The 22,703-nt window shown below is 41.4% G+C and overlaps 1 protein-coding gene across 1 annotated transcript; it reads right to left on the reverse strand.

Annotated features, from left to right (window-relative positions):
* Window positions 1-20,156: 20,156 nt before the first annotated feature.
* Magee2 (MAGE family member E2) lies at window positions 20,157-22,456 on the reverse strand. Its single transcript, XM_005086530.4, has one exon. It carries the CDS (start codon window positions 22,217-22,219, stop codon window positions 20,648-20,650), a length of 1,572 nt encoding a protein of 523 aa, XP_005086587.1. The 5' UTR covers window positions 22,220-22,456; the 3' UTR covers window positions 20,157-20,647.
* Between the last annotated feature and the right edge of the window lie 247 nt (window positions 22,457-22,703).

Consider the following 22,703-nt stretch of genomic DNA (forward strand, 5'->3'; position numbering starts at 1 on the left):
AATAAAAGTGAAAGAAATAAAGTAATAATAAATAAATAAGCCACACAAAGATGGAAAATACACAGAGAGTCTGGATACTGTACACTATTGTGTTTTTCAGTTTTTGCTTGCTCAGGAAGGAACTGCTGCTAAAGTACACTTGATTATAAATGCTGCTGAATTAATCCAACTTCTATCTTTTAAAAATGCCTTGACTTCAAAATTTAAGTATAAGGATATGTTACTCGGAAAAGGAGTTTTTGCTTATGTTTCCACAGAACATAAAAAGCTGAGGATTTCTTCCAGACTTCTGTGGTTTGACGAACCAAGACCCCCAGAAGCAGTGGACCAGATGTTCCAACAATTGAAACAGCTAAGATGATGCAGTTTTACAGGCCCTGAAAATACGGACTGATACAGGTTTCTGAGTTTTGTCATGATCCCCATGGTATGAACAGCGCCCCCTTCCAGCAGGAAGCAGTTTGGAATGAGCGACGTCCCAATTCCCATCTTGTTTATAAATCTTTGTTTTCATCTAAATGGGATTGTTTATAATTGGCTAGTGATCATAGCCAATCTTTTTAATGGTAAAAAGGGGAATTATGTTATGGGTATTGTTTTTCATTTATTGATACAAATTCAAAGTCAATTTTGTGATGCTTATATTTCTCCTCTTGATTAAGTATTGTGCTTATACTGATCTTTTACAACGTAATGCATAATTGAATACAGACTATAGATAGTTACTTATAATAGAATTTCTAGTTACATAAGTTAGGTATTCTAGATATACAGAAATATATTTGAGACAGATAGACAGTCTTCAAACCTCTCAAAGACCTTCAGAACATGGCATTTAAAATGGTCTAAGGTTTTTTTTGACAATGAGAATTGTCTGCTCCTGGCAGCACCAATTATGTCTGAGAGGAAGATGGGCATCGAAGAAACTTGTTATGGAGTTTGCTTTCAACATGGCAAGATTAGCCATTTGGGCAAGAAACTGCTCTTGCCTAGACTGTTTGACTATTGTTGTATAATCTGGACATGCAGGACCCATAGGGATGTGACTGCTGAACTAAGTCTTACAGGGTTCCTGCTGCATGAAAGAGTCTACGGGACTTTCTGCAGGACACAGAAAAATGACTGACAGACTGCTGATGCAGATGGACAGTTTGAAATTTCCTGCTTTGCTGAGAAGTGTTCCAGATACATTGTGGCCTATGGGCTGAAGATGGATGCCCCAACGTTACAGAGGAACTTCGGGTGACTGTCCAGGCAGTAAGATATCTCTGTCAATCCTAGTGTTTATATATTATCCTTCTGTGGTCTTTGATGGAGTTGAAGACAGATAGTTATAGTTTTCCTTAGTTATGATAAAAGATAAGTTACATATAGAACTTTGAACTCACAAGGATGGTATGGATGATATTTTCTTTAAATCTTGCTAATATTTTGTAACTATGTTCTTATTTGATAACTGTTCTGTTATATACAATTTGACTGTGTTAAAGTTAAGACCTTTCTTTTTGTTTAAACAGAAAAGAGGAGATGTTGGGGAAGTCTTATGCTAATAAAGCACTGTCTGGCCAATAGGAATCTAGATAGGTGGGGCTAGGAATCCAGGAGGATTCTGGGTAGGAGAAACACAGGAGAGTCAACATGTAACCGCCATGGGGGTAGGAGCCCAGAACTATTCTCCGGTAAGAGACATACTTAGATTAACAATTATGGGGTAATTACTTAAAGCAGAGCTAGCCAGTAAGAGACAAGCAAGGCCAACAGCTTCATAATGAATATAGCCTCCTGTGTGTTTATTTGGGACTCATGCGGCTCTCGAAACAGGCTGGCGCGGCAGAGCCCAGGCGACTGGCGGGGATAAACCAAAGCGGCTAGCAAAAGAAAAAGCTTCTCTTAACATAATGGTGACTGGCCGGGGATAAACCAAAGCGGCTAGCAAAAGAAAAAGCTTCTCTTAACACATGGGCATGGATTTTTTTCCAGGGAGATTTACAGGGTGGGGATTCCTCAGATTTTAATCCCTGACCTTAGGACGGCCAGGTCTCCTGCTCAGGAATTGGCTAGTTTTCTGCACATGTTTAGGGTGAGACTTGGCTCTGGTTTCGGGGCCAAAGTGTGTTTCTGTCACTGGCCCTTTTTACCCTTTTGGCTCTAATTTTAGCTCCAGGGTGTATTTCTTTCACTGACTCTGATTCCAGGGACAAGGTGTGTGGGAACACCAGACCTTGAGCAGAGACCCACTTACTCATGGCCTGGTAGTAGGCAGCTGTAAGACAATGTTTAGTAAACATGTTTACTAAAAACAATACAATGCCGGGGGCAATAAGTCCCTGGAAAAGGCCTGCCCACGGAAACCGCCCTGACCTCGACCTTGTCCAAAGACTAATCGCCTCTTCTGACACGCCCAGATCAGATTTTGGTGTCAGGGCAGAACCAGCCAGGGGAGAGGAGAGAGCAGAAGCTTCTCTGGTGGGAGCCTTTCTTAGGAAGTTTTCTTGAACCTTTTTGGGGCCTGCTTAAAGTTTTCTTTACATCGTTGAACAAGTCTCTGTGTTGTCAATCCCCGACACCCTCCGCACGTTCTCGGACACAGGCTGCGCGGCAGGCGTGACAAAGGTGTGTTCCTTTGGCACTGGTTTCAAGGTCAGGGTACATTTCTTTGGCTCTTGTTGCAGGGCCAAAGCGTGTTTCTTTAGCTCTGCTCGGGGTGTGTTTCTTTAGCTGGTCCTTTTCCCTACATTTCCCGCTTTTTTATTAATAAAGAACTTGTATTTTTTTCTATCAGATGAGGCAGGTATTCTGGCACTGGGGAGTCACAGAATACTAAGTGTTGCATCTGTGATGGAAAGGTATTTTTGTCAATCGGGAGACATAGAATACTAAATGTTATATCTTAGAACGAAAGGTAATTTGGCACTTGGGAGCCAAAGAATACCGCAGATCACAGTAAGGGTAGCAGCTTTAAGCCCTGCTTCAGAGAAGGCTTCTCCAGTGTAGCAGCTCTGCTACGGCAGGAGAGGACTTCCCCAGTGAAGTTGTTACAATTCAGCTCTGCTTTGCTCTACTGGAGACTGGAGAGAATTGTAACAACTCAGCTTTACCGGGGAAGGGTTTACAGGAAAAAGTGTGACAGCCCTGCTTCTCTCTGCCCAGGATAGTTCAAGGTAGCCTCTTTACTAAGTCTTAGATTCTTTGCTTGATCATCCTTGTGGATTCCTGGGAATTCCACTAGTGCCATGTTTCTTGCTAATCCCTTAATGGCTCCATTTCCTTGCCAAATACATCTTGTTTTTCTTACAATTTTGTATACAGAGTTTTTTGTCTGTTATTTGTCAGTATTCTGTAAGATATTAGTAAATTTGTGAAAACACCATTTCACAATTCTTATGTTAAGTTTTTCAGTGTGGAAAAACTGCCATGCACAAATATATTTAGCTTCACTTTATTATCTTCAAAATAAGGAAACCAAGGTACCTAAACATAAATTTATACTTAGTAATGAGTGCTTTAATAACTTATCTGACTTTGAAATCATCAATGATTACTTGCTATCTAACTATAGGATTATACATTACCAATGAAGATTTTAAAAATTAATATAGACTAAACATATACAATAGATCAATGAAACAAAATATTCTTTGAAATTGTTAAACAATTAGTCTAGGAAAAAGTTGTAACCATTAAAAATAAAATAATAATGAAAAAGGAAACATTTATACAGAAATACAAAAGATAAGTGCTTATTATGACTATATTCCAAAATTTTACAAAATTTAGGATAAATACAGTTCTAGACACATATTACATATCAAATCTAAACCATGAAGTCATAGGCTCTAAATAAATCAATAAGAAGTGCAGTGCTGATGAATCAGAAACAGTCACTAAACCAAAAAAAACACACTAAATATATTCTATGTTGAGTTTTATCAAAAATTTAAGGCATGGTATAAGTGATATAATGGGGAAAATGTAAAAGGGAGCTTAATTAGGAAGCGGGGGATGTAAATACAGAAGGAGGAGAGAGGTGGTAAAATAACAATATGGATGTCTGGAAAAGTCATAAGGAATCATACTATTAATTATCTACCAAAACTCCTATAATACATCTCTCTCTCTCTCTCTCTCTCTCTCTCTCTATATATATATATATATATATATATATGTGTGTGTGTGTGTGCGTGCGTGCGTGCGTGCGTGCGTGCGTGTGTGTGTGTGTGTGTGTGTGTGTGTGTAATGAAAATTTCCCATCTAGCCAGTGATTCCCCCGGAGAACTAAAGATTATCTAACAAAAATCCCAACACCAGGCACAAGAAATCCTCTTTTGAGTTATGGTCAGTCAACTTAGTCCAAGTGACTCCCAAAATGTTACAGGCTATTGGTATTGCCCCTGGTTGCCTGCCATAGGTGGAAGATGAGTCCCTATTTCTGTAGATACCATCCATATCAGGCACAGGGCCCAGAAACCCCTGAGCTGGAACTGACATGAAAACTTCCTCCCTGAGGAATAACTTTCAGAGTATCAGAAGGCATTCTGCCAGCTTCCAGAGGAAGGAAGCAACCAACTGTCTTACCTAGCTATGATGCATGGCACAATAACTCTAAGTGTGTAGTAGTGGTATGCATATGTTGGTGGTAACCAACAGCTCTCTAATTGGTTTTAAGACCTGCTCAATGAGAGGGAAATCATGCCTGTTCCTTGAAACCTAGCCAGCTACCCACAGCTAGTAAAGTCATGTATCTTAGAAGAGAATATATAACCACCACTTTACTAAACCAGTATAATCCTTAATTACATTCTCAATATTTGTCTTTACACCCACAGATATATGTAGTCTCCACCCTTCATCAGGGATACTTCTCTTTACAATAGACAGAGACCATTACAGAAAACTACAATCAATCAAAATGCAGAGTTGTGGAGCACAGTCCCAATGGATACATCTACAATACAACTCCTGCACCAAAGGTTTAGGAAACATTGCAGAAGAGGAGGCAGAAAGATTGTTAAGAGCCAGTAGATCTGATCAACTTTCTGGGAGAAAGTGTCTCCAAGGAATTTCAGAAGCTGCACCCATAGACTATTGTGAAATAAAATATTTGTTTAACTATGTAAAGATGTGTTGCTATGTTACCTTGTCTGATTTGTTCAATAAAAAGCTGAACGGCCAATAGGCAGGCATAGAAGGGATAGGCGGGGCTGGTGGGCAGAGAGAATGTCCAGCTAGCCCAGGGCCAGCCAGGCAGAGGAAGCAGGAAAGCAAGATGGACAGTACATAGATGAGGTAAACAGTCCTCGCAGCAGCACATAGGTATAGAAATGGGTTAATTTAAGTTAAAAATAACTAGCTAGAAAGAAGCCTAAGGTAAGGCTGATCATTCATAATTAATAATAACTCTCGGCATCATGGTATGGAGCCTGGTGGCCCAAGAAAGTCTGTTACAATAGAGTCTCACCAATGTGTCTGCCTAATACGAGCTTAACAAGGACAACCATAGACATGCCACAGTGAATGGGGAAAGTCCTTACACAAAGAATTGCAGGCAACTAAGGAATCTTGAGAATGGGAAATGTGGTCTTCCTCAGGGAAAAGCACACCAATTAGTTATCCAATACCAAATGTACCAAATGGTCAAACCTGAAATCATTAATATTATACAGACTGAGAAGGTTGTAATGTATGTGTATATACATATACATATATGTGTAACAATAATTAATGTAAAAAGAGACCATTAATTTGAAAGAGGATATAGGAATGTTCGGATGGAAGAAAGGGAAGGGGGAAATGATGTCATTATATTATAATCTCAAAAAATAAAATAATTAAAAATTTAAGAACCAACATCAATTCTCAAATTATTTCAAAAAATGAAAGAGAGGGAATTCTTCAAAGCTGAATCTATGGAGCCAGAATTATCTTGAACTGAAGCCAGAAAAGTACACAGAAAAGAAAGCTATAGAGAACATAGATGCAAAAATATCTCAATAAAATACTAGCAGATTGAACCAAACAGCATGTTAAAAAAACATTTATCATGAATAAGTGGAATATATTAGGGATGTAGTACTGTTCAATATAGGTAAATCAATAAATGTAATGTATCACATCAACAATAGAAAGGACACAAGTCATATGATGATCTCAATAAATCCAGGAAAACATTCAATAAAATTCAGCATTCTTTTGTGAAAAACTCTGAACAAATTATGTATAGGTGGGACATAATAAATGCTTTATAAATAAACTCTCAGCCAACAGCACATTGAATGATCATGAACAATAGAAGAATGTCTGCTTTCACCTCTCTCATTTAACATAAAACTGAAAGTCTCAGCCAGAGAAATTAGACAAAAGAAAGAAATAAAGGACATGTGAATAGGAAGTAAAGATGTCAAATTATACCCATTCGTAAATGACAAGACTATACATGTAGAAAAACCCGAAGTCTCTGCTAAAAGATTGTTAAAATGTTTAAGCATACAAAATCAACAAACACAATTTGATAGCATCTCATACCCAATATTGTGACTTCTAAGAAAAATAACACAAAATAAATACTATTCAAAATAATTATAAAATACATAGATATAAATTTAGCCAAAGAAGTAATTAAAATCACAAAATTCTAGTGCAAGAAACTGAAGAGAACTAATATTGCTAAAGTTTCCATGCTATCCAGAGGTCACAGTGAGTGTATTTATCACCTTTGTGTTTTAAAGGTCACATAGAACATATTTATCATCCTTCAAAGCTCTTTTCTATATTCACAGAGTCTCCACTATTTACATAAGAAGAGAGGAGATCCTGAATTCATGTCATAGAAACCAGAAACCAAGCAGAGTGGGAAATTGCCCCAGTTCCTGGACACAAATGTTCATTGAAATACATGTTGTAGAAAAATTAGCTTTGGGGAGGGAGATGTTCTCAGCTGAAGACAAGTGGTTCACTAGGCTCCCATGATGGTTGATATTGTTTATCAATGTGACAGCATCTAGAGTAACTTAGGAAAGAAACCTCTAGGGGTGACTGTGTGGGTTTAACTGATGAGGGAAGACTCTCTTTAATTGGGTGGCTCCATTTCACATTTTATCGTCCTACACTGAAAGCAAGCAGACAATTACTCTTTGCCTCCCAACTATGGGTGAAATGTGACCAGTCACTCCCTGCTCCTCTTCAGTGGCCAGTGGCTTCCTTGCCATGACAGACTGCATCCTATTGAACTGTTATCCAAATAAACCCTCTCTTCTTAAGTTGTTCCTGGTCAGGTATTTGTTACATCAATGAGAGAAACAATTAATGTAGCCCTTCAGTTCTCAACATATAACCCACATCATCCATCATCCCATACCTCAAGGTGAGAAAAACAATGAGGTAAGGGCACATTTTGTTTTTTGTAGAGCCAGTGTCTATATATCCACTAGAACACAGCTCTCTTCCTCACATCTGGGCGGGGACACCAGGCACCAGTTATCTTTCCTTTCCATCCTCCTACCTAACAAATGCATAAATGAACATATATTCCATATATGTATTTCCATCGCTGCATCTCCTTCACCTAGAATTGTCAGAAATGAGGTATAACAACTCAAATAGAACATAGCACACTTATCTGGTTCACTCTGCCATGTACGTAACAGTTCACTCCTTATCCTATTTCTGTAAAACTGTACCTTCGACTTGAATAACAAAATATTAGTTGATGATACCTAGAATGTGGAAGTAAGACAAAATGTTTCTAAAACTTCCTACCCACCTCTATCTGTGAGTGCATACTCCACCTGAATTCTTGTCACTGTGTATGAACTGTTCATTTTTATTTTCCATTTTTAATTTTTAATTTTATTTTACATCCCAACCACAATTCTCCCTCCCACTCCTCCTCCTACCTCCCTCAGCACCCCATAGCCCACCCCCAGTCCACTTCTCCTCACAGGTAAGGGCTCCCATGAGGAGTCAACATATCCTGATACAATAGGTTAGGGCAGGGCCTGGCCCCTCTCCCATGCATTAAGGCTAAGCATGGCATCCCACCATAGGGAATGGGCTCCAACAAGCTAGCTCATGTACCAAGATTATATCATGATCCTACTACATCTGAGCATGGCATCTCACTCTAAGGAATGGGCTCCAACAAGCTAGCTCATGGACCAGGTTTGTGTTGTGGACCTACTTCCAGGGGCCCCTCTGATAGTTCAAGCTTCACAACTGTCTCCCACTTATGGAGGAGGGCCTAGTACATTCCCCTGAAGTCTCCACAGTTGTAGGTCTAGAGTTCATGAGTTCCCATGAGCTTGGTTCACCTGTCTCTGTAGATTTCTCCATCATAATCGTGACCTCACTTGCTCATGTATTCCCTCCTCCCACTCTTCACCTGGATTCCCAGAGCTCAGCCTCAAATAGCAGCATTATACATAATAGCCAGAACCTGGAAACAACCTAGATACCTTCCAACTAAAGAATGGATAAAGAAAATGTGGTACATTTACACAATGGAGTACTACTCAGTGGTAAAAAAAATGATGATATCTTGAAATTCACAGGTAAATAGACAAAACTAGGAAAAAAAACATCCTGAGTGAGGTAACACAGACTGAGAAAGACAAACATGGTATGTACTCACTCATAAGTGGATATTAGATGTAAAGCAAAGGATAAGCAGACTGAAGTCCACAGCTCCAGAGAAACAAGGTAATAAGGAGGACCCTAAGAGAGACACATGGATCACTCTGGGAAGAGAAATTAGATGATATCTATAGGGAAAACAGGGATAGGGGCTGGTAAGGGGGAGAGGAGAAGGGGGAATGAGAACAGGAGGGACTGAGATGGCCTAGGCAGGGAGGGATGTAGTGGAAGAGCAATGAAAAAGATATCTTAATAGAGAGAGCCACTATGGACTTAGGAAGAAACCTGGTGCTAGGGTGACTCCCAAGAATCCACAAGGAGAACCCCAACTAAGACTCCTAGCAATAGTAAAGAAGATATCTGAACTGGTCTACTCCTGTAATCAAATTGATGAATACCCCAACAATCACCATAGAGCCCTCATCCAGTAATTGATGGAACCAGAAATCCACAAGCAAGTATGAACTGTTTTATATATATATATAATTTTTAAATTTAAATTTAAATTAGAAACAAGGTTGCTTCACATGTCAATTCCAGGTCCCTCTCGGTTTCCCTCCCCTTCTCCCGTGCCCTCCCACAAACCCCCCCAATATCACCTCATTTCCCCAGGGAGGGTGAGGTCCTCAATGGGAGTGTCCATAGTCTGTTATTTCATCCAGGGCAGGGCTTAGACCAGTTCAGGGTGAGAGTGCATCTCTCATTGTTGGATGGGAGTCCGAAGTCCATTTGTATACCCGGAATAAATACTGATCTACTACCCAAGGCTCAATAGATTGCCTTGGCCTCCTCACTGACACCCACATTCAGGGGATCTTGATCAGTCCCATGCTAGATTCCCAGTCATCAGTCTAGGATTCAAGAGCTAACCCTTGTCAGGTCAGCTGTTTCTGGGGGTTAAACCAGCCCAGTCTTAATCCCTTCGGTCATCTGGCCTCCCGCTCTGTCACTGGATTTCTTGAGTTCAGCTCAGTGCTTAGGCGTGGGAGTCTGCCTCTGCTTCCATCAGCCACTGAATGAAGGTTCTGGTTCCCAGACTCTCTGGCCATGGGATTAAGTATGAACTGTTTTATTGCTTTCAAAACCAGGTCCTGTGCTTTGTTATACCTGGTGGCTTCTCCCTCATCATTGTTTTACCTTTCGCTGCTAGATTCTTAATAATGTAAAACAGCCTTCAAACTGCCTCAATGAAGAAAGAGGAGGACAAGCAGGGGGAAGAGGAGGATTTGAGAGATAGCTTAACAACAATTAATAGTACCTGCTGCTCTTGCAGAAGACCTTCAGCCTCCCAAGTAGTAGGATTATAGGCACGCACCACTGCTCCCAACTACAGGGTTGTTTTCCCACACTTTAAGTAGATCATTTCACTCTCTTCTTGATTTTGAAATTCTCTCCCTCTCCGTAACTCTCAGCAAATTATAAAGTGCTCCTGTACAGACTTTAAGTTCATTTATCTGGGGGTTCTTTAGGCTTCATGGCAATGGATATTAGTTTCTTGCCCCAGTTTTAGGAGATTTGCAGATAGTATTTCCTTAATTATGATGTCTTGGTTATTTTTCTATTGCTGTGATAAGATTCCATGACAAAGGGAATTTATAAAAGAAAGCATTTATTGGGTGCTTGACTATTTCAGATAATTAGAGTCCTTGACCACCATGACAGGGAGCATGATAGGCAGGCAGTCATGGCAATGGAGCAGAGGCTGAGATCTTACATCTTGATCCACAAACACATAGCAGAGAGAGCTAGTTGGGAATAGCATGGGCTTTGGAAGCTTCAAAGTCCACCTTCTATGACACACCTCCTCCAGTAAGGCCACACTTCCTAATCCTTCCCAAACAGTTCCAGTAACCGGGAACAAAGCTTTCAAACACATGAGCATGCAGGAGTCATTATTATCCATAATACCACATTCTACTCCCTGACCCCATAGGCTTATGACCATATCATAATGCAAAAGTATTGAGTTCAAATTCAAAAGTCCCCAAAGTCTTTTAGTCTCAAGATTATTTAAAAGTACAAAGTCCCTTCTGAGACTTAAGGCAATTTCTTAATTATAACCTGTAAAATGAAAATACAAAGTATGTGCCTTCAACCTACAATGGCATAGAATACACATTACCATTCCAAAAGTGAAGAATTGGGACACAGTGTGGAAATACTGAACCAAAACAAGACCCAATCCCAGATGGGCAAACTCCAAAGCCTGTAGCTCCATGTGTGATATCAAAGGGGTTAGATGGCTTTGCCCATTCCAGCTTTGCTAACTATAACATACTCCTGGGTTGCTTCTATTCCCTGCATGCAGCTCTGATAGACATCCCATGGCCCTGGCATGTCCAACATTCTAGGATCTCCAATGTAATCCAGGCTTCATTTTCACAGCTTCATGCAATGGCATCTTAGTGCTTCCACGCAGGGATTCCCCATCACATGCCAGACCCCAGATCCTTAACTGGAAAAAGATTCCACAACCCCTTTTCTCATGTATCCTTTATGACTCTAAAGCCAGAATCATATGGCCAATGCCAGCAAGTTTCATTGATCACTTGGGATCAATGCCTGGGCACCTGCTTGAATCACATTTGCCTAAAATTTGATTTGTTGTTGCATTTTAGCAGAAAATTCCTCAGGTCTTTTCCTTTCACAAATTGCAGGATTGGCTAGGTGTAGTCTTGCCTTGAAGGCACCACTCTTTTTATTTCATTAAAGAAAAATTGATTCTTCTTTCACACAATACATCCTGACTGTAATTTCCCTTCCCTCCACTCCTCCCAAATTGCCCTACTCCCACCTCCCCTCTCCACCATATATACTCCTCTGTTTCCCTTCAAAAAAGAACAAGCATCCCAGGGATATCAAACAAACATACAAAACAAGTTACACTAAGACCGGCCACATACCATCATATCAAGGTTGGATGAGGCAACCAAGTAGGAGGAAAATGTCCTAAGAACAGGCAAAAGAATCAGAGATACCTCCACATGCACTCCCATGGTTAGGAATCCCACAAGAACACCAAGCTACACAACCATAACATATACACAGAGGGCCTAGCTCAGACCCACACAGGCTCGCTGACTGTGGCTTCAGTCTCTGTGAGCTCCTATGAGCTCCGCTTATTTGATTTTGTGGGCTGAATTCTCTTAGTGTCCTTAGCCCCTCTGGTTCCTACAATCTTTACTCCCCCTCTTCCATGGGGTTCCCCAAACTCTACCTAATATTTGGCTGTGGGTTTCTGCATTTCGTTCCATCAAATGAAGCCTATCTGATGACAATTGGGCTACACAACAATCTATGAGTATAGCAGAATATCATTAGGAATCATTTTATTGACTTTTTTGCCAGTCATGTTTGGTTCTATCCTTGATCTCTGGGCTATCCAGCCTCTGATTCTTGGCCCTCTAGAAAGTATCAGACATGGGATTCCTCTCATGAAGTGAGCCTCAAGTTGGACCAGTCATCGGTTGGCCACTCTGTAAGTTCTGCCCCACCGTTACCTCAGCACATCTTGCAAGCAGGACAGAATGTAGGTTGTAGCTTTTGTGGCTGGGTTGGTGTCCCGGTCCCACCACTTGCCTGGTTATAGATAGCTGGTTCAGGCTCTGTATCCCCCATTACTATACATCCTTACTAGGGTCATCCTCATAGATTCCAGGGATCAGTTGGGGTGGTGTAGGGATGGAGGGAGAGAGTACAGGAAAGATAGCTGAAACTGGGGGACATTCAGGGGAAAATGTGGAAACCTAGTGCAGTAGAAACTTCCTTTATTCCATTTTGCATCTGGCCTTTCCTATATTCTTCAACACAAGCCCTGGCTCCAGCATTAACTTTCCTGATTGCTCTTCTCAAATTATACATTTTGTGTTTTTCTTTGTTCTGTTTAGTCTTTTTCATTTTAGACTTGCATGAAAATAATCACTAGTAACTATGCAACAGAGTCAATATTTGGCTTTCTTAACATTTCAGACAAGGGAATGAATCCATTATTTTTCATTTTTGCCTCAAGCAAATTTTTAGGACTAAGGCAAGATATAGCCATACTCTTTGTGAAAATATCACAAGAATGGCTCTAGCCTAATTGCTGATATTGTTCTCCTCTGAAACCTTTTGATCTGGTCCTCCATAGCACACTTTGTTCTCAGCACTATTGTCTTCCAGGCTCCTACTAGGATGGCCCATTAAGCCCTGCTTACAGTGTTCAAGTGTTTTTCTAGTCCAAAATCTCCAATAGCATGGTCAGGTTTATCATAGTGATACTACATTCCTGATACCAATTTCTGTCTTGCTTATTTTTCTGTTGCTCTAGTAATGGAATATTACCAACACAACTTAGAAAAGAAAACATTTGTCGACTTGCTTACAATTTCAGAGGGTGAGTCCATGATCATCACGGCATAGCAGCAGGCAGGCAGGCATGACCCTGGAACAGCAGCTGAGAACTTATTATCTGACCCACAAGCAAGACAGAGGAGCAGGAGGGAGAAGGAGAGAGAGATGAATAGGAATGGCATGGGCATGCTCTCATCCATAGTATGAGAAGTTATTTCCTAACCTAACCCATGTCAGAACACTGTCCAAGAGTTACTTGTTTGTGATGACAATTCTGAGTGCTTATGAGAGCACTCCAAGAAAACACATCAAGAGTCTTATGACCAGTTTCTTCAGAAACTACAGAATTGTCCTTAGAATTTGTTTTCTTGCTCCCCCCAGGTGCAGCAGATAGGAGTGAGTTTAGTTTATATTACTCATTACTGCTGCTGTTATTAATTATATGTTCAAACTATTCTTTATATGCCTCTGTGGAAAAAAACATGTTTTGCAACATGCGTGTAGCTTGTCCTTGTGGTTGTATACAGCTTGAACTCATGAAAATTTCACTCATGTGACATTTCTAAACTCTCAGAGTATAAATTGTTCAAGGTTGTGAATGCAGTAGGCTATTGAATGAGACCTTAGACCATATCATTTATTGGTTCCATTCTCCCAGGTCCCACTGCCTCTAGAGCTGTGGTGACAAACCCACACTTAGAATGTTATGATTCTGTTTTCACTCTTTAAAAGAAATGGTGTCATCACAATATGTCCTTGTTGTTTATTTCAGTTCACTAGAATGAGTGTCATTTCATTGTGAAGAATTAAGGAAGTGCAAATGAACATAAACAATCAACAATAAGCATCTATAAAACCACTAATGAGAAAATGAGATTATAATGTGGTTTTATATATTTTTTGTGCATTATCACCTTTTAATGTTTCACATTTTTTCCAGAAAGTTTGTAACAAAAATACATGGAATTGGAATTTATGTAGAGTACATTGTGTGATTACAGAATCTAAACAATCACATGGGGCAAAACATTGCATTCCACTAAACAAATCACATGATTACACAATTGCTCTATGCTAACCTGCAGTTCGAATCTCAGATACTGGCAGACTTGGTAGAACAATTTTAAAAAAGAAAGAAAGAAAACTAAACACAGTCTGCTCTTGTTTCCCCTGTCCTTTTACATCTTCCCATTGTTTCACATAAGCTGATGGGATGAGAATGTAAGGGAGCCTTGTGGGGCAAATTAGGTGCTGCTGACTGAATGCCAGGCGGACACATCATACCTGAGGTGAAGTGTACTGAGAAACACCACTCAGTACTACAGGTGGAGGTGGGGGGCAAGAAAAGGACCTGTAGGACCAGGGAAGGTGGCCTGTTAGCTCAAAGACCACTGTGTATAATGGAGAAGATGCTCTTAAAATAGTCCCCGTGCATTTACAAAGAAACACGTGAGCTAGGAGACCACACTGCATAAACACCAGCTGCAATGCTGGCAGAGCGTTGGCTTTTCTGCCAGAGTTCCACCAGGTTCATTCAACAGAAAAAGGAAAAACCACTTGGTTTTTCAATGAAAATACTTCACATCCACCTGTGTTCACTAATAATAATAATAATAATAATAATAATAATAATATCTTTATGAACAGCTTCCTTTCAAAAGTAATTAGCCAGAAAATGTATGTGCTACATGTGGAAAGAACTACTTGCCTATGAATTTATTTATTAGGAGGGGACAGAAGCTTAAAGCTAAATCTATCTTACAAAAACAAGAAATTTAAAGCAAATTAACCGTTTTCCATTGCAAACAACCTCAGCTCAATCAGATCAGAACAACAGACCAACTAACTCAAGTAAGAATTCATCCAAGTATCTTTTTCTGTTTCCTTCATTCTTAGAAACTGAGGCACTGATGAGAGCTGTGTGGAAGAGCATTTTCCTGGCATGCACAAAGCGCTGGATTCCATCCTCAGCGACATAAGGAAGGGAACTGCAATGTGATATGGCAAACCTTTTTTCTATATTTAATATACTCTATTTAACATAACTTACATGTAAGTACCTGTGTGCTTATTTCTTTCAGCACTTAATTACTTTGGTTATTATAGTACTTTATGTTTTACTGCTGTAAGATTACTCTAGAGTTTAATTATTATAGACAGATTCTGCTGCTTTAAATATGGAATTTTATTCATCTAAGTGTTGATTTCTTTTCAAGAAAGAGTAGAAACTTAAATCACTCAGATTCCTTTTTTTACTTTAAAAAGTTATTTTATTTATTTTACATACCAACCCCAGTTCCCCTCCTTCCTCTTCTTCCCCCTCTCCAGCTTCCCCCTTTACCACTCCATCCTCTCCTCAGGGGGGGGGTCGTCACTCAGATTCTTTTAACCCTTGATTATCTCCTCAGAGTTTCATCAACCCTGATGACAGCCTGATTTTAGGATTTGGGGGATGATATTCTATGAGACTGGTTTTGAACCCCTGATCTCAGAAATAATAAGATAATATGTCTTTCTTGTTTTAACCCTTGATAAACACTTCAACTATTATTTGAGACTGCTGTATAAATGAATAGCATTGTTTACTGCTCTTATAGAAACATAATACTTTTAGTGCAGTAAACAAAGACTTTTAATAGTAATAGCTTCTTGCCATTATCCCTCAGTATGTAAGTATTAAACTTGTGCATCTTTGGATTATATTATGTTAGAATGTTTTACTTTATTTTTAAAATATTTAATTTTGTTATTAGAATTGTATGGGGTATGTGGTGTGTTTGCATAAATGCGTGTGAGTACAGGTGTCCACAGAAGCAAGAGGATCCCCTGGAGCTGGAGTTACCTGACATAGGTTCTGGGAATTGAACTCTGGTCCTTTGCAAGACCAGTACACATTCTTAACCAATGAGCCATCTCTCCAACAACAGAATGTTTAAATTTAAAAGGTACTATTTGCATTTTTGAGTTGAGTTTTATAAAAATGAAACCATTAAATAAAATTTGGCTTGTCATTAAGACAGATTTCCAAACTTTGTGAAATGTCCCTAGACGTGTGTGTGTGTGTGTGTGTGTGTATATATATATATATATATATATATATATATATATATATATATATATACTTGTTTCTGGTGTGCACATGTGTGGTTATGTGTGTACATGTGTGTATGGGGGAGGGGCAATATTTGACAACAGTTGTTTTCCTCTATTGCTTTCCACTGTATCATTATTTTTGAGATAAGATCTCTCACTGAACCTGAAGTTCATTAATTTGGCAAGACTAGCTGGCCAGTAAGCCCCAGGATATTCTTGTCTCAAAATGTCCAATCCTGGAATTTTGGTATGCTGCTGTACTTGGCTTTTTTATGTGGGTGCTGAGGTTCTGAACTGGGGTTCTCATGTTTGCATAGCAAGTACTTAAGTGACTCAGTCACCTGTCTAGTTCCCGTAAAACATACTTCTGCTACTTTGTACTATGTAATTATATGAAGTGGTATTCTTACTATTGATGGATAGCTATTAAATCAAAATATTGACCAGCTCTGAAAAATGTTGAAGATGGTTTGTGCCCTATAGTATCAAATATGTGACCAAGATTTTTATTTTTGATACAGAATCTCATGTAGCCCAGGCTGACCTTGAATTCATTAATTAGCCAAAGGTGTTCTTGAACTTCTACTCCTACTGCCTCTACCTCCAAAGTTCTAGAATTATAGGCACATACCACCTCAACCTGTTTTATATGGTGCTATAAATAGAACCCAGAAATTTATGAATGCTAAGTAGGCACCCTACCAACTGATATACATCTCCAGGTCTCAATCAAGATTTCTTTATGTAAAAATAAAAAAACACAGCTATCTTACTAGTATACAAATTTACATTTGTGGTAAAATTATGTGTATATCAATAAAGTTATTTTAAAAGAATTTGTTGTGAGTTATTATCAGTATATGTTTGGTTTGTGCATACCTATTTTATATGCCTATGTAATTGGGGTCATGTAACAATTTCTTGGGTCATAAACAGTTGTGAGTGCCAAGAGTTTAAGAAGCCCTGCTCTAGATCATCACTATCAGCAGCTTAAGAACAGCATTTCAGAGACCTAAAATAATTGTCTTGAAATCCACATATGCCAGTCCAGCTCTGATTTTCCTTTAATTGCATGCTTATCTGTGGATGCTTGTGTACACAGAAGCTGGTGACTATTTTGAAATATCAGGAAAGGCTTCCTTAATCTAAAAAAGAGTGTACTCTTGGGCCTCAAATACTGAAAGTGAACATTTTCACAACCTTATCTCCTTAGGAAAGATCCCAATCATAGGTCAAAGGGATTCTGGGTGGCAAGTGCATGTAGGGCACATCTAACCAACCATAGTAAGTGGGTGTTGATGGTATTCATTTACAAGATTTCCCATTTTGTGCATGAGTGTCCATGTGTGTGGTGTGCATATGTTTGTGTACTTAACTGCACATGAGCACATGTTTGTGGAAGCCAGAGGGCAACCTTCAGTGCCATCCGCAGAAACACTGGCCCTCTCCTTTGAGACAGGGTCTCTCTTTAGCCTAGAGCTCACCAATTAGGCTAGACTGGCTGGCCAGCAAGTGCCAGGGATCCTCCGGTTTCCTCCTCCCCAATACTGAGATCTCTAGCATGGCTTTTTCACATGAGTACTGGGGGATCGAACTCAGGTCCTCATACCTGCAAAACAAGCACTTTACCAATTTAGCTTTCTCTAAAGGCCTATTTTTAAAAATTAATTAACATGGATGACAAAGATATTTGAGTTGGGATTTTGAGGTCTGATGGCTGATGTCCACTAGGGTAATTCTTGCAGTGCCTTCTATAACTCTTGTTTACCAGCCATCCATTTCCACAGCTTCTGCATGTGTGACAGGGATATTTTCCACTTTTATCCCTGTATTTTTGATCAGGTCTTGACAAGTGGGAAGTTTTGTCAGTTATTGTCCCTTCAGAGTTGAAAAAGACCTAATAAATACTTCCGGTGGTCCCGAAATGGTGATTCTTGACTTGGCTGGGTGAAAAGCAGCAGATAAGGCTGAGGCTTACAGAGAGCAGACTGAGCGAGATAACAGGACAGAATAGGGAGAGCACACAGACATGTGTATTCTATTTCCAGGCAGCTCAGTGGAGCACTAGTAATAGCACAAGAATGATCTTGGAGAAGTTCCAGCCTCCCTCCTTCCTCCCCTTTCTCCTTTGGATAGCATTGTCATGCCTCCATACCCTGGCTATGCTACCTTCCCTTGTATCTTGAGAGCCTGCAAATTTGGGTGCGAATGTAGCACAGGTCAAAGGTGATGGAGAAGGCTTCTTAGACTGGAAGCCCAGGTCTCCTTGGTGGCTGTGTGACCTTGGGAGTATTAGTTATCCTGGGAACGTTAGTTAAACTTCGGTCTACCTAAGTGTCAAAGGGAAACATTAAAATGCTCTAGAAGAATGGAGGAAAAGATTAGAGAGTTAAGCACGTGGAAAATGCAGCACAGTTAGTTCCTGGCACATATTTAGTACTGAAACAATTAGAGCTTTATATTAATGATTGTTGGTCTGTCCAGATGCCACAACATTCCCTTGGCAGGTTTCTATTCTGAGATTCCTGCAAAGTTGATTGATGTGTCTGAGGACTCTGCACCAATCCAAAAAAGTCACAGCAAGAAACACTTGGCACCTTGATCGGCTTGCCTCCTTTCTCTCCCTTTCTCTGAAAGCACAAACCAATTTAGGGTCTAAGAAAGCTGAAGAGACTCTTACAGTTTATTGCTTGGGTAGGATCACGATCCCAAATTCTCTGAGTCAGACATTCTCCCTTCCCCAACTCCCCCAAGCCCACCTCACCCCATTTCTCCGAATTCCATCAGCTCAAGCTCTCCAGGTATTAATTTTCTGGGCACCAGAAATCCCACCCTCCACCCCCGCCACTTGCCACTTAGCCTTTAGTTCTTGGAATGCTACTACAGCAGAGATTATTGAGACCCGGCGGGGGGGTTATATCGCCCTGGCAACGCTGAGTGCGCCTGCGCAGTCTTTTTCTCAGGCAGACTGCTCTTAATTGGGTTCCTGCACCGCCGCAGGTCAGACTTGGGGGCCAAAAGGGTGTATCTCTCCTCTCATTGTCCAATTCCTGAGTTGGAAATTGTACTGTTATCTTTCTTGTGCTAATAAAAATGTGAGAAATGACGGCTTACTCTACCATCTGCTAGGAGGTGGCACTTCGGGGAAACCTCTGATAATTAAAAGGATGCAAAGGGGAGAAGGCTTGAGGATGCCAGGAGATGAGGGCGCATGCAGCATGCAGTACTGGAAAGCATCACTGTCTTTCCCTAGTCAGGAGATTTCCCGCATGATACCCACCCCCGTGCCAGGGATGCCTCTCAGAAACTGTTACCTGCAAGCTTTCTAGGGAAAGCTTGTGAGCCGTGTTAGAAGCTGTTAGAGGAATCAGGATGAAGAGACCTAAAATGCGAACTTTTACCTTAACAGCTTGAGTGTTGAAATAAACAGTGCCAGTGCGGGGTATAGGGTGTGAATTAAATCTGACTGAAGAGCCAAGACCAGCTGTATTTAAGAAGGCTATTACTGTTTCCCAAGAGCCACCCCCAGCAGATAGGGCCTTTGTTAACCCCGTGCTCAGATTGCTCCCTCCCACTTCCATTCTGAACCCAACATTGTCTTTCTGGGTGACTTTCAGCCCCCACCCCTTGGGTATTTTACCTATAGCCTATACCTTCACCAGTCCCTCCTTTTGTCCCTCACCTCAGCCTGAGGTATCACTCCCCAGACACCACTAAAGCATATGGTGTCCCAGCTTTTCATTCCACTTGGTCCTTCCCACCGCCTCCCTTGACTATACCCTCACCCATGTCCTGCCTCATACTCCTGACCTTTTCCCAGACCTCCTTGTACTGCCCTTCCTTCTTCACGGCCCTCCCATCATGTAGCTGGGAGTTATACTTGTGGACTCTCATAGTACACCCCAGCCCACCCCATTTTCTTATACCACTTGCCACAGCACAATGGAGTTGCTGGTTTACTTCCATGACTTTCCTCTTATAGGGGGAGGTTCTGAGGTTCAGATGGGACTTCTTTACCCATATATCCTCAGCACGTTGCCTTGTTCTCAGCACACAGGTACCTGCTAAATGTTCATAGAATAAATGAGGACATAAGCATGGCATCTAATTCATTATACTTTTATTTACTACACTCTGCAACAGCAAATTAAATACAGGTAAGTGGCAGTCTTTTGTTTTTGTTACTTAGTTTGTTTGTTAACACAACAATAGACTCACAAGGAGGGCAACCACGAATGAGGGGCTTTGTGTTTGGGGTGTGTTTGTGTACACGTGTGTGTATTGTTACTGTTATTTAGCTTATTTTACTGGTTATTTCAAATACATAAATATTACCAATACATTTTACACAGTTATCTGAACATTTATACTGAAACAAGACAGGAAGAGAAAATGAGCAATTCATTTATAAACACTAATTATGAAGACAATTAGAATATATTAGAAGGAAAGAAATACTGTTAGAATTGGAACACAATTAGCACAAGGTGCACTCTTTACCCCAACCCTCCCAACTTCTGATTTAGGACAGTATTGTCCTTTTCCCAAAGGCCCCTTTAACTGATGCCACTCAACTAAAGTGAAGCACCAGACTTCACATGGAGCCAAAGAAGAACATGGCAGTTGCCTCGGATCTGGCCCTGGCCTCTTCCTCTTCCACAGCCTCCCTGTATTGCTCTGGCCAGTCCTGGGGCCGCTTTCTATAGAGCCTAGCCATGTATTCCAAGGCTTTCATTTTGGTGATTTCAAGGTGAGCCCGAGGACCCCAGAGCAGCTCATATTCAACTGGATTCGAGTAGGAGAGTGGCCTGCATTCCAGATAACGTTGTCTCATGAGCTTACAGGTGATGGCGTGCTTCCTTCCTACGTCCACACTAAACCTCCGGAGTAAGTTCCAGATGTTGGCCTCCTTGACACGGTTGCCCATCAGGAAGATCAAGCCCAGAATTGGCATCACATATTCTTGGGTGGGTCTGCCCAGGCTCTCTAACATTACTTGCTCTTCTTCTGATTCTGGTTGCTGGACCAGGAGGTAGATGTGCTCACTGGTATCAACCTCAATCAGAGAGAACCCATAAAACAGATCAAGGATTAGAGTGGCTCGGCTGAGGATATTTGGGAACACATCCTCGAATTCTTTACCAGTATGAGCCAATAGCTCATCCTGATGTATAGGCAGCAACTCCTCAGTGACATTAATGGCCAACTGGACCAAATCATTTGCTTTATCATTCATAGCGTCCTCTGACCAGAACTCTAAGCCAGCAGCCTGACTTCTCTCTTTGGCTTTGTCAGCTTCCAGGGCCTTGTTATATTCTTCTGGCCAGCTCCAGGGCTCATCATCATGGGCCTCTGCTACAAACTTCAAGGCTTCCATCTTTGTGATTTCCCTGTGGGCTCTAGAGCCCCACAGGAACTCAAATTCAAGGGGATTAGTGCCATACACTGGCCAGTACTCCAAAAACCGCATACGGACAAAGTCAGTAGTGAGGAGATTCCTTGTGTTCCCAAAGAGGTTGTTGATCCTCTGAGGCTCATCCATCACATCAACCTTTAACAGCAGGTCCCAAATGGAGGCCTCTCTTGCCCGGTTGCCATTCAAGAGGATGTGCCCTAGGACCAAGGCCAGGAGACCTGCTTTGGGCATGTCCAGGGTCTCTGCTAGCCGTTCAGTGGACTGGGGACCTGGTTTGCTGATTAGGTTGTAAGTGTCAGTCTGAGGATCAAGAACTCTCAGATTCAACCCAAAGACCCGGTCCAGGTGCGCTGAGGCTCGTCTGAGTATCTCAGGGAACTGATCTGAGTATTCTCGGAGAAACTCCAGCATGTCTGACTGCCGGATAGACCCCTCACTTTGGTTTTTCATGCGTATGAAATTCACCAAAGCAACCGACCTGTCTTCTAGAGGGTCGTGGACCCTGAGCGCCCCCAAACGTCGGGACTGCTCGTCGATGAGAACCTCGATGTCATTCGGGTCCTGCGCAGCCTGGGGAGCGCTGGCACCCTGTGGGTCAATTGGAATCTGAGGGCCCTGGGGAGGCTCGGGGACTAGCATGGAGGTGGAGGGCCCAGAGGCATTAGTAGCCTGCATTTCACCCCGGCCGTCGCTGCAATCTGCAGTGGTCTCAGCGCTGCCGTGGCGCGCATTCTGGCTTACCAGAGACATGGCTCCAGGAGACAGGAACGCGAACGCGGAGGTCAGCGATCCGTTGGAGAGAGGATCGGAGCTGTGTTGATGCCTCGGCACAGAGCCGAAGCCTGATTGTTACCCGGGAGCTGTCTTGATCAAAATGAGAGCTCGTAAGAAAGGCGATCTTTTTACACAGGCAGTAGCCAGCAATGAGCAAAAGCCCAAGAGCAGTTAGGTTTGCCGCAGCCTACGCAGGCGCAGTCAGCCTCTGCGACTTGGTGACCACGCCCCGCTCAGGCTTCCACTCCCGCCCCCTCCCACCTCTGATAAGCAGGCCAGTTTGGTCCATGCTTGCTGCGGGGTTCGAACTTCTTTTGGGGAAGAGAATTCGCAAAAAGAAACAACGGAGATTAAGCAGAAGCATTAAGGAGTGGGGCTGTTTAGTGGTGCTGCATTTGAAGTTTTTCTAGTTCTTCTGTGAGGTATTAAGAACATTGGTAAGACTTAATAGAGGATGGGG

Source organism: Mesocricetus auratus, unplaced genomic scaffold (genome assembly GCF_017639785.1).
Source record: "Mesocricetus auratus isolate SY011 unplaced genomic scaffold, BCM_Maur_2.0 Super-Scaffold_100003, whole genome shotgun sequence".
Lineage (NCBI taxonomy): Eukaryota > Metazoa > Chordata > Mammalia > Rodentia > Cricetidae > Mesocricetus > Mesocricetus auratus.